The following is a 17,485-nucleotide window of genomic DNA, read 5'->3' as shown; positions in this document are numbered from 1 at the left end:
TTATTTATGAGCTCGGTTAAGTAAGATGAACATATTAGTTGGGGCAAAACCATACCCTCCCTATTCACACGGCAACATTCACACTTCACGTTAGATTAAAGAGTTTTCACCTAATGTTGCCAAGAGATATGAAGCTGAAAATTCTTCTGGAAAAGAGTGAAGCTTTTTTTCATTAAATTTCACAACATTCAGGATTGAAGAAGAGTTAAGTTACTTCGGAGAGCGTAACTCTGCTTCTTGGCATCCACAACAAAATTTAACAAATTCTTATCCAAACGATTCCCAAAAACAAGAGACTCGCTCGTGAGTTTGTTCGCTTCTCAAGAGAAATCAGTTAACAAATACAGTCAAATCACTCTACTTTCTAAGTTTGGGTTTTTTTCCTAAATCTCAAAAACCTATAGATTTTTCACCATGTTACATTGTTATAGTATGAATATTCCGGTCAGATATTCTTGCTGCAAACAAGTATCTCCGCCCCAACAGACAGCAAATGGAACCGTTAGTATGCAATAAGCCGGTATGCTTGGGGAGAATAAATCCTGCTTCAAGCCCAAAAGTATGCACATGGCTTCACAAGCATGCTTTACCCTCACATTCCAAGGCCTGTTGATAAATGAAAAATCATCGATGGAGCTGAGAAATGAGATGCCATCGAATATAGAAGTTAGAGAGAGAGAGATAGAGAGAGAGAGAGAGAGTCACCAAGTGCATTCCCGGCACTAAACTGATTTTGCAAGCCTCACCCAGCTAACAGGGAGAAAGTGATTCCACCATTTGAAATGTCAATACTATAGATAAAGAGTTGATGATAACAGTCTCATTTCTTTACTTTACGTGCAAGAAATCGATCCCTAGCCGCCTGAATTCTACTTTCACGATCATCAGGAACCCCAGCAGCAGCATTAGCCTCTTTCTTTGGCAAGTCTGAGATCTTGCCTTCGGTTCCATCTCTGACATTTTGACCAAGACCCCCACTGCAAAAATAAAAAAAAAAAAGGGATGAGCCTCATACTGTTCTATTTCTCCTTGGAAGTACTTTCAAGAATATTAATTTACCTCAGTTTGTTGATATCTAGTTCCTTAAGCTTTTGCAATATGGAATTAACCCAAGAATTCTCCACAGCACACACATTGCGCATGTATGGACGTGAGGTAGCAATAAGCTCATGGTACAAAACAAAGTCTGGGAACATTCCGGATTCATCAGTTCTCAGAACAGAAGATGGATGCACCTGATACCATGAATAATTAACTTTCAGGCCTACTTTAAAGATGAAACAGCAGGTGATTTAACATTATAAATTATAAATATTTGATGATGCTACACTCTCGCTGCTCGCAGTCGCTGTTCACTTCTCTACTCTTTATTTATTAAATAAATTATTTTTCCTTAGTCACATGCAATCACCTATAAATCACATGCATCATTCATCAAAAGCCTGGTGACCGGTGAGTCAAATTAGGACCTTAAGTTGTTTACCCAGACCCTCAACCAACCATTCATGGCAGCCACAGCCTAACCAAAACTTACAAAATCTCTATCCAGACAATTTCTTTTTTTATTACTTTCCATATTTAAATGTTAATATTCAAGCATTTCCTTATGCAGTGAAATTAGGCCATCCAAAAATTAAATCAATTCAACTCAACTAAGCCTTTATCCCAAAAATTTGGGGTCGGCTATATGGATTCGCTTTTCTCCCTCTGAATTTTTTTTTTAAAAAATCCTCAATGTGTAATGCTTCTTCAGGTCTGTTTGTACCTCTCTCCTCCCAAAATTTTTTTTTTTTTTTTTTTTTTTTCTCTCTATCCTCTAACTAATGTGTCTACTATGTCTAAGCCTAGCCTATGTCTCACAACACACTCCAACCACCCCCTCCTCTCTCTTTCTCTTTTCTTTTATCTTCATTGGCACCCACCTACCTTTTTTCTAATACTCTCTTTACGGACTTATCTAGTATATCTATGTCCACTCATCCACTCTCGCACTCTATCTCTATCTTAGATGCTTCTTTCTTTTCTTTCTTTCTTTCTCCACTTACTACTATATATATAATATAACATCATCGTAAATTTTTTTTTAAAATTTAATTTTTTCTTTTTTTTTCATTGGAAATCTACGATCAAATAACTCCTTGGCAAACTTCCACCATCCCCATCAAAATCCCATCCTAATCCTACATCCTTCCCCATCCATCCCCTTTCTTGAAAAGAAATAAATAATTAAAGTGATTACTTTACTGGTTATAACCTCCACTCAAAACCTTCCTATCATCAGTTCATCATTCATTCATTGTTCTGCATGTGTTTGCATGCAATGCATCTTCTCTTTTAACTCTACTTTTCTTCTTTACTTCTTTCTCTCTCTCTATCTTCTCTCTCTCTTCTCATCTCTCTTCTCTCTCTTTTACATTAATAATACCCTACAAATAACAGCTCACATTCAAAATATAGTATACCAATTTTTAATACCTGAACCAGTTGAGGCTTGAAACCTATTGTTCTATATCCATTGTGTCGAATCATCCTCTCAGCAAGTTTATCTGCATAGCCCACACACAAGGCTTTCCTCAAATTCTTATACTCCTGTTGGCCTTTTTTATATCTTTTGTCTGCTTGTACATCTAATGATCCTGCTTCCATATAAAACATAATTCATTAGGGAAGTGAAAAGAACAAAGTCAAAACTCAAAATGCATGTGTAAGTAAAATAAAATTTAGAACTAAAAAGAAAGAATACTATAAAGTAGTACAACTAGTGAAGGTTTTGCTATATTCTGTAATTTCACCCCAGAAGTCCATATGAGCAATAACTACTAGAAAGGACATGAATTTTTTTTTCCCCCCGAAAGTTGCAAAGGAAAAATATCTACTTCACTTTGAATCGATTGTTTTGTGATACGCATCAGCAAAATTTTTATCGTTTTCAATAGAGCTTGTGACCAAGGATTAAACTAAAATTAGGGTGCCAGGGACACAAATGAAAGGACAGAGACAGAAGACTAAGATAAATTATGATTGCAAACAGTACAGTATAAGAAATGAAAAACTATAGTAATGACCAGCTGAACAGTGAACAGAAATCAAGTACATACTTGTTTGTGGATAATATAAACAAAAATGAAAAAGAAGCTAACATGTGAAATGACATATCAACAAATGGAGTCAAGGCTGTGTCACCTTTTGCAAAAGATAAATATGAAAGATATTAATGTTTCTTATTTTGTAATATCCACCAAAAATGAAATATTATTCCATCATATCTACAATATATAAAATACAGACCCTTTGCTATTTTCTGCATTATCTGACACAATTGTTTCCGGACATCTTTGACAAATATCATTCCTCGCACCTGGTAAATTCAACAAATATTATAGCAGTCAAGAAGCCAGATTAAGACAGCAGATGTCCCAATAGGAATGAAGATAACAACCATGCTATCGGCCTTTTCACTACTGAAAGGCCTAGGCATGCACAGGAAAAACAATGAATGCAAAAATGGAAATATTGGCTGCCGCACATTCCTAAGCCTTTTGATCCAAAGTTCTGGATCAAATGTTTGAAATAATTCTCTAAGGAACTGGCATATATTGCAACTACAACACCATGTTACTTCAGACTTCACTAGATTAGGCTATCAATTGCATTCAGAAGTCTCACAGTGTCTAAAGCTATGTTTATTTTGTGGGAAACAACTTTCTTGCAGAAAATATTTTCTGGCATTTTGAATACACTGGAAAAAATTATTTTTCTTTCAATAAATAATACTATTTTTGGACCTACAAAGGCTTCATGTTCTTCTGTTCATAATAAATAGGAGAGAACATGATTTGAAAGAAGGTAAATTGGGGTGTTGTTGGCAATTGGCCACTAGCACCAGTAGTGGATGATAGCTGGAGATGATTTTTTGTGGATTGATGCATATTTGTTTATATAGTTTCCTCATAAGCTAATTTCCTTTTCATGAATTATAAAATCAAAAAATTACTTTTGTTTTTGTGGCCTGGAAAATGAGAAAACAAAGTTTCCAATTTTCCCTTTGACCTGGAAAACATTTTATATTGACCAATTTCCATAAAATATATGGTGCTTAAAACTAACATGCTTTCTGAAGCAGAGGAAAGGTTACCTGCAAACCATTATCTTTGCACCAACCAATATCATAGTCATTTTGATCCCATTGCTCATAAATCTGTAGCAACTGGATGTGATCCCCCAAACCAGAACCATCTGGAAGGTCAAACTCCAAGGAAGTATGCTTCCGCTTCTTTTCAGTACTCCTGCTGCTGCACACCAAGACAAAGACATAATTATCCCAAAGGATAATCCATTGGCTAAATAAAGAAGTGTTGAGGATTCATACAACCAACAGTGCGGGAATTAATTAAATTAGGCTAGTTAGTTTTGAACTAGGTCTTCAGTTCTCAGTTCTTTTTAAGGTATTCAAGAAAGAAACCTTCAAATAGAGACAATTACAGACACTTGTCATACCCAACAACATGACATAGATTCAAGTTAACAAGTACAGCATGTTGAAAAATTATACTCTAAGGGCATCCTCTATGGATAGAAAATGAAATGTTCAGTTAAACAATACCCTTAACTTCCATCACCACAAGCACTCCAAATTCGATAAAGTCAGAATTAATATTTATTGCTTAAACAATATTCAGATGTAGATGGCAGATATTAGAAGGTGGAACCTTGAGAATTGCAAGGAAAAACTGAAAAAGGAGAAAAATGAGAGACCATAAAATTCAATTGGGTAATGAAGTTTTCAGTGAGCAGCCAAAAGTCAAAACAGAAATAAATGGGTAAGTTGAAAAATATGAATAAACTAGGAAAGCATGAACATACAATCACCATTAGACAAAAAGTGGTGTTAGAATCCCTCAATTAGTGTAAATCCCTTAATCAGTGTAAATTAGCTGTAAATTAGAATATAATTAGGAATCATTATATTTATTGGCTATTATTAGTTTCTTATTTAGTCCTAGCCTTTGTATATAAATTAGAATGCTTGTAAATCATTTTAGTATGAAGAAATATAAAAGAAAATTTTTCAAATTTTCTGTTTTCTACATGGTATCAGAGCAGTGCCAAAATTTATTGGCGTGAACAGTGTAGTTCTAGGTAATTTTTTTTTTAGTCAAGCTTCTACGTCGTTCTAGGAAGGGAGGTGACTGTCACCACCCACTTGAGGAGGAAGGACACCAGCCGATCGGCCTACGCCCGGAGTCCCGCCGCCATCCGGTGAAGAACGTGAGCTCACGCACCTCCAGAAGTCTCACATCATTCTTCATGCGCCGGTGCATGCACCCTTTTTTTAGGTGATTTCTCCGACAGCGCCTCTTGCCAACGACCTTCCCTGTCCGGCGCCCCTCTGACCAACGTGTTTCCACACTTGGTTTGCACATTTATTTTCTTGGGTACCTTCCGTTGCCCAGTTTCTTGCTTTCTGTCTCAGTACCTATTTCTTTAATTGAAAAATGACTGATGAAAAGAAGAAAGCCTCTGAAACAAAGGCTGAATTTGTTGGTGATAATCCCTCTTTACAAATTAATCCTGTAAAGTTGGATGGAACTAATTATTTGGCATGGTCTAGATCTTGTCTACTGTTCATTCAAGTTAGAGGACTGCAAGGGTATATCACTGGAGATAGAAAAAAGCCAGAAAGTACTGGTTCTACCTACAACCAGTGGGAGTCGGAAAATTCTCTTGTTACATCATGGCTCATCAATTCTATACAACCTCATATAGCTCGTGGATATTTACTGTTGGACAGTGCCGCTACCATTTGGAGTGTTATTTCTCAGACTCATTCTCAAGTTGGGAATGATGCACAAGTTTATGAGCTTAGGAACAAGGTTTATGGAATGAAACAAGGTGAGTTGATTGTTGCTCAATATTATGCAGAACTGAGTGGTCTATGGCAAGAGTTGGATTTCTATCAGGACTTTCAGGCTTCATGTCCTGTTGATGCAGTTAAGTTTCAAAAATTGGTTGAGAAGGAGCGCATATATGATTTTCTTGCTAGGCTAAATGTGGAGTATGATTAGATTCGGGTCCAAGTGCTTGATAAGGATCCTTTGCTCACCTTAAGGTAGACATACTCTTATGTTTAGCAGGAGGAGAGCAGAAAGAGTGTTATGATCAATTCTACAGCTGTTGATAAGGTTGGGCTGGCTGCTAACTCCTTACGAGAACAGTTATATGGTCCATCAGATAAGGATCACTTACATTGTGACTACTGTGGGAAATCTCGACATACTAAAGAACAATTTTAGAAGCTGCACGGCCGCCCAACTAAAGGGCATGGAGGAAAAAGGTACAATCACTAGGATGTTTTTCAATGAAGAGGTACAAACTCTGAGACGATTCCTATCACAGCTCGAATCACAATCTACTACAGTTGCCTCTTCTAACTTCGTAAACTCAGATAATGCTTTTCTTGCTAATCATAATAATTCATTTTGGGTTATAGATTCTGGAGCAAACAAACATATGATAAGCTCTTCGAATAAATTCATATCCTATTCTCTATGTTCAAGCAAAGAAAAAGTCCGCATTGCGGATGAATCCTTATCTAATGTTTGTGGAACAGGTTCTGTTAAATGCACTCCTACTATAAGTCTTAGTTTTGTCTTACATGTGCCTAGCTTTCCTATTAACCTTTTGTTAGTCAGTTCTATTACAAAAGCTCTCAACTGCAAAATTGAATTTTTTCCCACTCACTGTGTATTTCAAGAGTTGATAATAGGGAGAACAATTGGCAGTGAGAGACTGCAAGATGGGCTATATCTATTGAATGATTGTGTTGATCAGGCCATGTTGGGACAGTCTATGGGTGCTGAGGAAGAAATTATTCAGTGGCATAGTAGACTTGGACATCCTTCATTTAATGTTTTAGAGAAACTTTATCCTCTTTTGTCTAAGCAATGCAAAATTGAATTGTTAGTATGTGATGCTTGTGAGTTTGCCAAACATACTAGACAATCTTATCCTGCAATAAATAATAAGGCTTCAGTTCCTTTTATGACTATCCATTCTGATGTGTAAGGGTCTACTCAAATTGTGTCTTTATCAGGTTATAGATGGTTTGTGACATTTATTGATTGTTGCAGTAAGTTAAATTGGGTATATCAGAAAGGGAAAAATAAAGTATTTTCATATTTTCAACAGTTTCACAAAATGATTAGCACCCAGTTTGATACTCATGTTAAAATACTGAGAACTAATAATGGCACAGAGTATATGAATGGAGTTTTTCAGGAATATTTGAGGTCACACAAAATTTTCCATCAGACTAGTTGTGTTAACACTAGTGCTCAAAATGGAGTGTCTGAAAGAAAAAATAGACATTTACTTGAGGTTGCTAGGTCTCTTATGTTTACAATGAATATTCTCAAACCTTATTGGAGGGATGCAATTCTTTCTGCTGCATATCTTATTAACAGGATACTACTCTGAACTTTGGAGTTTAAGAGTCCTTTAGAGATTTTGCAAGGTAAAAATTCATATATTGTTCCTCCAAAGGTCTTTGGTTGTGTTTGCTTTGTTCATCAGCCTAATAGAGAGAAGTTAGAACCTCGAGCCCTCATGTGTGTCTTTGTTGGTTATTCCAGTACTCAGAAGGGGTATAGGTGTTACCACCCTCCTACACGGAAATATTTTGTGAGCATGGATGTTACCTTTAGGGAATCTGAATCTTATTTCCATCCAACTCTTCAGGGGGAACATAGGAAGGAAGAAGAGGTGTCTTTCCTTTCTTCTTTGTGCCCTCCCAACTTTCAACTTCAAAGGGAAAATCTGGGTCTAAAGCCTATACCTAATAATGATACTCATGGGGAGTCACCTAAATCTCGAGGGAGACTGAATGGACCAGATTTGAGAATCTATACTCGGCAGAACAAGACAGATATAGCCATCGAGCGGGAGACTGCTGTTCAACCGGAATCTCTGGATTCAATTCCTGAACATCCTGAGGCGTGTGATGAGTCCCCTTTGGTTCCTGAAGAGTCTAATTTTAATTATCAGTCTACTCTTGCTTCTTTTAATAATGATATTAATATTCCTATTGCTCTCAGAAAATGTGTTAGAACCTGGACTAAACATCCCATCTCTAACTTCATTTCCTATGATTCTTTGTTTCCATCTTATAGAGCCTTTCTATTGTCTGTTTCCTCTGTTTCTATCCCACAGGATTGGAAGAAAGCATGTCTTGATCCAAAATGGAAGACAGCCATGGTGGAGGAGATGAAAGCTCTAGCACAGAATGAGACATGGAAACTTGTTACTCTTTCAATGAGGAAAAAACCAGTTGGATGCAAGTGGGTGTTCACTGTGAAACATAGAGCAGATGGTTCAATTGAAAGGTATAAGGCTAGGCTGATAGCAAAAGGCTCCACACAGACGCATGGGGTAGATTACGAGGAAACGTTTGCTTTTGTTGCTAAAATGAATACCATCAAAATTTTACTATCATGTGCAGTAAATCTTGAGTGAGATTTACAGCAGTTTGATGTAAAAAATGCCTTTCTACATGGTGATTTGGAAGCAAAAGTATATATGAAAATCCCTCCAAGGTTTGAGAATGGGAAGACCAAAGGAAAATTTTGCAAATTGAAGAAAGCACTGTATGGTTTAAAATAGTCACCTAGGGCATGGTTTGATAGATTTAGTAAGACTATGATTTCTTTTGGATACTGCCAAAGCAATGCTGATCACACCTTGTTTATAAAATATTATAGGGATAAGATCACTCTGCTTATTGTCTATGTAGATGATATTGTAGTAACTGGAGATGATAGGGAAGAAATGATTCATCTAAAGGAACAACTAGTACAGAAGTTTGAAATCAAAGATTTGGGAAGGCTAAAGTACTTTCTTGGAATAGAGGTTACCAGATCAGATAAAGGAATCTTTATTTCTCAAAGAAAGTACATACTAGATCTGTTGGAGGAAACAGGAATGCTAGGTTGTAAACCAGCAGAGTCTCCCATTGAGGCAAATCATAAATTGCAAGCTGTAGTTGGGGAATCCGTGGATATTGGGAGATATCAGAGGTTGGTTGGCAGACTGATTTACTTTTCGCAACCAGATATAGCATATGCAGTGGGTCTAGTGAGTCAGTATATGCATGATCATCGTGAACCTCAATTGGAGGCTATTTTTCGCATCTTGCGATACTTAAAATCTGCACCCGGGTCTAGTGAGTCAGTATATGCATGATCCTCGTGAACCTCAATTGGAGGCTATTTTTCGCATCTTGCGATACTTAAAATCTGCACCCGGGAAAGGACTTCTTTTCTCAAAGCATGGCCATCTTCAGATTAATGCCTTTATAGATGCAGATTGAGGTGGATCTCTTGATGATAGGAGATCGAAATTTGGTTACTGTACTTTTGTTGATGGTAATCTAGTCACTTGGAGGAGCAAGAAGCAAAATGTGACAGTTAGATCCAATGCAGAGGTTGAGTTTAGAGCAATGGCTCAAGGTATTTGTGAACTATTGTGGTTACGAAAGTTGATGTAGGAATTAAAATTGCTAGAAACTAGTGGTTTGTCCCTGTTCTGTGATAACAAAGCTGCCATTAGTATAGTTCACAATCCAGTTCAGCATGATCGGACCAGGCATATAGAGATTGACAGACACTTCATAAAAGAAAAAGTTGTCAATGGTTCCTTAAGTATCTCTTACGTAAGGTCGAAAGACCAGTTAGCTGATATGTTCACTAAGGGATTAAGTTGTAAGGGGTTTCTTACCCTAGTTTGCAAGTTGGGCATGTGCAACATACATGAACCAACTTGATGGGGAGTGTTAGAATCCCTCAATTAGTGTAAATCCCTTAATCAGTATAAATTAGCTGTAAATTAGAATATAATTAGGAATCATTGTATTTATTGGCTATTATTAGTTTCCTAATTAGTCCTAGCCTTTGTATATAAATTAGAATGCTTGTAAATCATTTTAGTATGAAGAAATATAAAAGAAAATTTTTCAAATTCTCTGTTTTCCACAAGTGGATTATACTATTCTATCAGTTTAGTATTTACAGTTTTTTCAGGGATGAAATATTCTTTCTCCCGAATTAGTCAATTTCAGAATACACCGCACACCATTCGTAAAAATAGCAAAAAGAACAATTAATAGCGTCAGAGAAAGAACAATCTCTTCCTTTTGAACCAACCTGCGGCCAGGAAGTAATGAGGTTTCTGCTGATAACATAGCAGCCACAGTCAATGCCTGGGACAAGGAACCATTTTCATTTGCCTCCATTAAGGTTCTTGAAAGTGATGGCTCTAATGGAAGTTCTGCATAAAACCACAGAAACTAATTGGTAACTCATCGGGTATATTTGCCTCTACTACATTAAACTTAAAATACCATAGTTTTTTTCTATCATGAATGCAATATAGTTTTTTTCTATCATGAATGCAAGGACTTTTGAACTCCTTAACAAAAATGAATAGGAAATACAAAGCATTAGTTAATGTTAAAATCCATTGCTATAATTGTTTAATAGTAGTAATTGTGGATGCTCATGGTAACTTGTATAATAGTTTTAAATAGCAATGAGAAGCACAGTTGTGTGCTATGTGAACTAACAGTCTGGGCACAAATTTTATTTCAGATATACAAATTGCATCTAGAGGTATAGATTTGCAAGTGTGCAAGGTAAACATAATGAATCTAAATGTTATTAAAAGTGGTGTTGTGAGATATTTTTAGCTTTTGACAAGAAAATCAACTTGAATTTTGAAATTGTAAGAGATTTGGGTGCTTTAGCTTGAAATTTCTACTGCAGAGAGCTGCATAATGTTGGGGAATGGTTTTTTGTGTTTAATAGCTGTTACTGTTATCCAACAACCATTGCATATATTTCTCCAAATAGCCTATTAAATAAAATGTAATGCAATGGAAGTTCATTTTTCATGTTATGCAATGACAATTATTATTATTATTATTATTATTATTATTATTATTATTATTATTATTATTATTTGTTGTAATTCCACACAGGCCACCAAGAAATTGACTGCATGGAAATTGATATCAGAAATTCATTTTATTTATATGCCATAACTTACCAAAACAGAAAAATAAGGGGAAAAATATTACTAGAATTCCCAACACTCCCACCCCATATTAAGCTACAATCAAGGATGAACTTGAGATCTGATTAATAGAAGGCTGATCTGAGCAAATAAAACAAGTCCAAAAAGATTAATTTCAGTACCTTTTGAGTTTTTGTTAATGGAAGGAGATGCCAAATAGTTGAATATGGCAAAGACATTAGGAATCACCCAGCACCAGTAAAAGGTAGAACATCACAAGATAATATTGCTAGATACAGATACAGTTTATTCTCACAAGGGAAGCTTAGTTTACAGGTTTAAATATGCTGAATAGTGAAAAGGTTGATGGCTTTAGGTAGCAACAAGATTAATGCAAATCCTACTGAAATGGAAAATATCTTTAAAATGGATGATACATAAAGATGAAGGCATGATTATGCATTGCATAAAAGTTATGTTTGTACCTGAGCCATTAGCGAGAATAGCTAAACAGGCATAATTGGTTTCAAGCACACTAGTCAAAATTGCAACGAAGAATTCCTTCTAAATAATATATAATCAACCTTAACATTCATAGAGTTAACAAACAGTGGTAAATCAAAGTAATGGAAGTCCATTACCAGCCATTGTTCGTCCAACACTAGTGATTGATCCATTTTCATCAATAGCATCAATTAGATATAGTTGCTTTAAAGCATCCGTTAGTGACTCATCTGCAGTAAATCCATTCAGATTTAGTCAATGTATGCACCTCTTTCATTGCAAATAATAATAAAAGCTAGGGATTAGAGAGTAGATGCACAATAATACATCCAAGTTCTAGTGAGTTGGATGAGAACTTGAGATTCTGTAAGTGGAAATATGAAACCAGGTGAATTTGATTCTGCACATGAAGAGTGGAATAACACAAAAAAGAATACTTACATGAAGGGGGATCAAGAAAATCAAATTTCAGAATGTCAATATCTGGGAGATCCAACGATTTCAAGTAAAGAACACTGCCAGCAAGCGAAGATCGCTGTATCTCAGGAACCGTGACATCAAGGAAATCATCTTCATAAATCATTGAAGGGTATAGCCGGTAACACTTTCCAGGACGTGTTCTTCCTGCTCGCCCTGCACGCTGATTGGCTTGCACTCTGCAGTCAGCCAGTACACAAACACAAATAATTACTTTCATGTGAAGGAAAATGGTTTTACAACAATTGTTTTATAATAAGACATTTGGAAGGAAAAACGAAAGGCAGCTATAATCACTCGATAGCCATTTGTGTTCACTTTTATTTCTTTCTTGGAGTGCAATAATTATATCAGGGAAAAACAAAAGCCCAGAAAAGATATTACAAGTGACAAGAATGGCAGACTTAAACCTATTGTCCCAGAAGAAACCAAGCCTCCACTACCATAATTTATAACAAAAGATACTCCATTACAAAAATAAAATTACTAAAAAACACTGTATTTCTGCATAGAAATTGCTAAAAAATGCAGACTTTGCAGTACAGAGAGAGTGGAAGCTTGCAGAACAAAGTCCTTGTTAATTTATTTTTGAACTCAGCTAAACCCTATTTGCACATGCATAACAAATCTGCCCAAGGAAGCAAAAGGAAGCCCTGGGAAAAAAATATTATGACATTTTATGGGAGAAACGAAAACATGAATATATTAAAAAACGTAAGGACTAAAAATAATCAGAAATTTCACTTAAGCAGCTGTGAACATTATACCTATGCCATAAGAAACATATACATTATGAATTGAAAAAAAATTAACTACTTACTTGCTAATTTGCACAACATCGAGGGAATACATGCCCGTTGATGGATTGTATTGCCGTTGCTTTACATAACCAGAATCAATAACATACCTGTCATTCAAACATATATTAAACCAATTCAAATGGAGAAAATGAAGGCAAATGAATTAGTAGAACAATAATCATCTTGATACGGAGACTGCATTTTGTAAAATATAACATAAAGGAGTCAAATTTTAACCAAGTATCAAGTCTCCTTACACAACACCATCAACCGTCAACGAAGTTTCAGCAATGTTAGTTGCAACAATAAATCGCCTACAATTTGGAGGTGGTGGAGTAAATACACGAACCTGTAGTGTCATAGGAAACATTCAAATTGTCAAACACAAATATCAAATAAAAGTTGAGACATCGTGCCAAAACTAGAGTTTAGTCTCAAGTTCAAGGCCTGGCACTCAAGTGACGATGAGAAGAACACAACTAATAAAAGAACTGACTGGAAAACCATTATCCAAATCCAAAGCACACTCTCAACAATATAAAAAAATAGTATCCATGATTAAGAGTACAAAACAAGCAAGTATATAGATAAATCAGGAAAACTCAATTATTAAAAAGAATTCAAATTTTATTTGAATGCCAGTTAATAAAATATAAAAGATGTTCAATTTGGAATAACCCAAAGCATGGGAGACCTCAACTGCAAGCATATATTAAACAGATAAGCTCACTAGATTCATTATGAAAAAGTTCAAAATATGAACATGCCTGCATTTCAGGTGGCAAGGAACCATGGAGTGGAAGGACAATTGCATCCATACAGGACCCTTCCTCTAGGCTTTGAACTCTATCCTCCAGCTTTGACACTAACTTCTCTATATCATCCTGCATAAGACCAGGTGTGAATTTCACAGTCAAATGAAGCATCAAACGGTTGAAGTTAAAATCAACACCTAAGAAGAAGTTGAGGTAGAGCATGCTCAAACTCACCTGTCCAGTCAAGAATATCAAGATGTCACCTTCAGGTTGACGAGTATGTATATCTGCAAGAAACAGTTGACAGAAACAATCTCATAAACAAATTGACTTGCCAATCAGTAACAAACACAGCAAAGAAAAGATGGCATATATTTCTTTCCTTTTGCCATCTGGTGGGAAGGCCCTTGTAATAATATGAGGAATTAAAGCATGGAGCATATAGAAGAAAGAGGTGAAAGATGTCAACTGTACCAATATATTCCATTTAGCATTCAGCAATATTTCATAGTGCTGGCAGCCAGCAGGCAGACAAAACAAACTAATAAAGTCACATTCAAGTACTACCTCATCTACCCAAATGAACCACTGCTGATCAAAGATGGAACTAAATATTCAATTGAGAATAAAACTAAACTTCATCTTTAGTTCAATCCCCATACTATTAACGAATCACTCAACCTAAAAGCTTTCAGCTTGAATGGCTCTTTAAAATGGTAAACTTAGTAACAAGCATCTTTCAAAATTATAACTTGGTTTTCTATCAATTGTGCACTAGCTTTCTTATTTTCAAAGTTGTTTATATTATGGTTTTATTTGGTGAGGGTGACAACTATACCCTTTAAAATCTTAATAAACAGACTACAAAAATGCCCACAACTATGTGTCATCATGGGTAGTCTATTCTTTAAACATGTGAAAATAATTTTGTGATTAAAATTGTTAATGGTAATATAGTAATATCTTACACCAGATTGCTTAGGTTGGTAGAATAGATACTAGACAACACCAAAACTGAAGGATCTAGACTGTGACAACCTGCCTCAGAGCATTTTCTTTGATGAAGGAGTATATAACTAGGAATATCTTATGGTCTTCCTGCCACTCCTTAAAAGAACAAATGATGAGCTGTTAATAATAAATATTTGCTTCAAAGAAGTTAACTCTGGCATTTAACCATTCAATAAAGAGAAACATTAGGCCATGGCTTCTTTGGGTGTTCAGTTGGGATCATTTGTAGATTTCAGGGGGATCAGGCAAGAACCACATCATACACAAATGGGTTTTATTAACCAAACAAAAACCACAAATAACAAGTATGAAACATTTTTCTGGCAGTGGTACTACTGTTGTGTGTTGTTCACTTGTTCTTTTGTGTTGTGAACCAACAAACTTTTAGGCTCCACTGACCAATTAATACAAACTAGATTAGTACAACATTATCAACATTTGAAAAAAGCTTTGGTAGAAAGATACAGATAATTTTTTTAGATAAATTTTTTCATAAAATTTTCATTAACAGTCTAAATGATGCAACATGTCTCACCCTGCTTGTGTTTCTATGCTAGATAAATAATAAATAATGCATGTGTATAGTACACATCTATAGGACTAAAACGTGACACTCATTTAAAGCCAAACACAAAGGAATGATGCATTATCATACCAATAGCTGTTCTTAAAGAAGACTCAATGTAGTTTGTAGGGCGCTCCTTGCTGTACAATATTTCCACAGGGTACAACTTTCCAGGGACATTCAGTACAGGGCAACCTGTAAAAAATTCTGATACTTTTTCACCATCTAGAGTTGCTGACGTAATGAGAACCTTTAAATTTGAAGCCCGTAATTTAACCAAGCGTTTCACTAGTCCCAGTAAAATGTCCCTGAGAAAGAAGGTAACCATGAATGGTAGATATATAAATTTCAATACATGCATAGAAACACATGTATTGAGTTGCCCAACTCTTTACTTAATTTTATAATGATACTATGATAGACTATGGAACAGTAAATGCTGCAGACTATGCCACAGAGAATATAGATCTTACGTGTTCAGACTTCTCTCATGGGCTTCATCCAATATGATCACTGAATACTGATTAAGCTCCGGATTGGAAAGACTTTCGCGGAGGAGGACTCCATCAGTAAGGTATCTGAGCAATCCACAATACTACAATAAGAAGCCTATGGACTTGGCACATTATAAACATAAAAAGATCTACTAAAAATTTTTAAAAGTATTGAATTGCATTACTTGATTCGTGTTAAATCTGAGGTTCTATCTTCAAACCGAATGGCATAACCCACTTCCTCCCCCAGCTTAACACCAAGCTCCTGGGCAACTCGCCTGTGAACGTTAAATAAAAAGGAAAGAGTCAAACTTCAATTTAATTCCACATTGCAACGTCACACATGCACAAGCACGTGAAAAATGCCCATGTGTTCATATACAATGCACACAAATAGTTGCAAAAGACAGTTATCCTAAAAATAAAAACAACTCATGAAAAGGCGCAGTGAGCCTCAACATAAGCGATTGCAACAGTTGAAGGGTTCATGCTATACAGCAAGTTCTTGACACAGATCAACATTCAGTTATTGGCTCTCAACAGAAGGAAGAAGCTAATAGGCAAATGAAAAAAATTATTTTTCTTTTGTTTTAACAATTTTCTTTCCAATAACTTAAACAAAAGAGAAAAACTTACATTAAAAATCAGAAATTTACATCAGTCAGCCTTCATGAATTTATAGGGCTCCACAAATTAGAAAATCTACACACATGAGTTTAGTTCTTTTATCTTTTCCTCAGTCTTTTGAGCAACCAATGGAAGCTCAAGGACTTCTCTAAAAAACCTATTAAAGATTTACACCTTTAATTTATTTTCTTCGATTTGGAAACTAAAAACTCGTAAATTTTCTTCTATTGAATCTTCTCAGCAACCAAAAGAAGGCTAAATACCTAGCATGCAAAACCCATTAAAGCCACCTAAAGACCCTAATTCTAACTAACCTAGTAGCATCATTTAACAGCAATAATAATCACTAGTAATTGAAGCAAAGAGTTACTTCTTTTGAAGCTCTACCTCGCAACAGAGACTGCAGCAACCCGACGTGGCTGAGTGACGCCAACGATTCCAGACTTGGTGTAACCTCTCCGATGCAGCATCTGAGAGAGCTGGGTGCTCTTACCTGAGCCGGTCTCCCCGATTATTACCACCACCAGATTCTCTTCCACTGTTTTCATGATCTTCTCTTCGAATTGGACAATTGGAAGACTCGCCATTGGTGAAAGGAAATCAACTCAAGAATCGCAAACACAGAATTGCGATTTTATTATTAAGGATATTTCAAAATTTTTTCCAGCAACCTGAACTACAGGAGTGAAGGCAAAGGTCCACCGTTGAACGTTTAGGCAGCTTGAGCTGACCTTGTTCAGAACAAAACGGTAGCGTTTCATATTAAGCAATAAAATTTCAATGTGATTTATTTCTGTTTGGCACCAATGTTTTCAAAACTTTCGAAAATGATAATTTTTTAACAATTTAATTTAAAAATAATTTTATGAATAAATTAGTTCATAATTTTTTTTAAGCTATTAAATCTTAAAATTCTACTAATAACTTTAAAGTAGCACAAGCAATTTAATTAAAATAATGATTTTTTTAAAATAATTTATTTTAAATAAAACATTAATTTAAAACTTCACAATTTTAAAAATAATCCTAATATCACTAAATTACAATTCAAAATTATGATTTATTTGCCTTAAATTTAATATTTAAAATCTCACTTGAGTTTAATAAAATTTTATTATTATATTTCAGCTTCAAAATTAAAACACTTAAAATAGTTGAATTTTAAAAAACAATTTAATAAAAATATAA

The 17,485-nt window shown here is 35.3% G+C and overlaps 1 protein-coding gene across 2 annotated transcripts; it reads right to left on the bottom strand.

Moving 5' to 3' along the window:
• Positions 1 to 210: 210 nt before the first annotated feature.
• On the bottom strand, positions 211 to 17,000 carry LOC110631715 (probable pre-mRNA-splicing factor ATP-dependent RNA helicase DEAH4). 2 transcript variants are annotated; one of them, XM_021779650.2, is made up of 17 exons: positions 16,685 to 17,000; positions 15,856 to 15,948; positions 15,650 to 15,754; positions 15,267 to 15,484; positions 13,835 to 13,887; positions 13,613 to 13,729; positions 13,103 to 13,194; positions 12,866 to 12,952; positions 12,010 to 12,224; positions 11,706 to 11,798; positions 10,197 to 10,320; positions 4,136 to 4,289; positions 3,289 to 3,358; positions 2,476 to 2,636; positions 1,060 to 1,235; positions 706 to 977; positions 211 to 606 (listed from the first exon to the last, which is right to left on the bottom strand). In XM_021779650.2, exons 1-16 carry the CDS (start codon positions 16,882 to 16,884, stop codon positions 821 to 823), a joined length of 2,115 nt encoding a protein of 704 aa, XP_021635342.2. In that variant the 5' UTR covers positions 16,885 to 17,000; the 3' UTR covers positions 211 to 606; positions 706 to 820. The 2 variants fall into 2 exon arrangements, with proteins under 2 accessions (XP_021635342.2, XP_021635341.2); XM_021779649.2 differs by having other exon boundaries at positions 4,136 to 4,292; positions 16,685 to 16,999.
• Positions 17,001 to 17,485: the final 485 nt, after the last annotated feature.

This window comes from Hevea brasiliensis, chromosome 10 (genome assembly GCF_030052815.1).
Source record: "Hevea brasiliensis isolate MT/VB/25A 57/8 chromosome 10, ASM3005281v1, whole genome shotgun sequence".
In the NCBI taxonomy this organism is placed as follows: domain Eukaryota; kingdom Viridiplantae; phylum Streptophyta; class Magnoliopsida; order Malpighiales; family Euphorbiaceae; genus Hevea; species Hevea brasiliensis.
Note: the sequence above shows the minus strand (reverse complement) of the source record. Positions and strands in the feature narration are given on the sequence as shown.

Excerpts from the sequence above, each read along its gene's own strand:
- LOC110631715 (XM_021779649.2), bottom strand. The coding sequence starts at position 16,884 with ATGGCGAGTCTTCCAATTGTCCAATTCGAAGAGAAGATCATGAAAACA. Across the intron at positions 13,730-13,834 it reads TGATATTCTTGACTGGACAG|GATGATATAGAGAAGTTAGT; the intron begins GTGAGTTTGAGC and ends GGTCTTATGCAG. Across the intron at positions 12,225-12,865 it reads GATGTTGTGCAAATTAGCAA|AGTGCAAGCCAATCAGCGTG; the intron begins GTAAGTAGTTAA and ends GGCTGACTGCAG.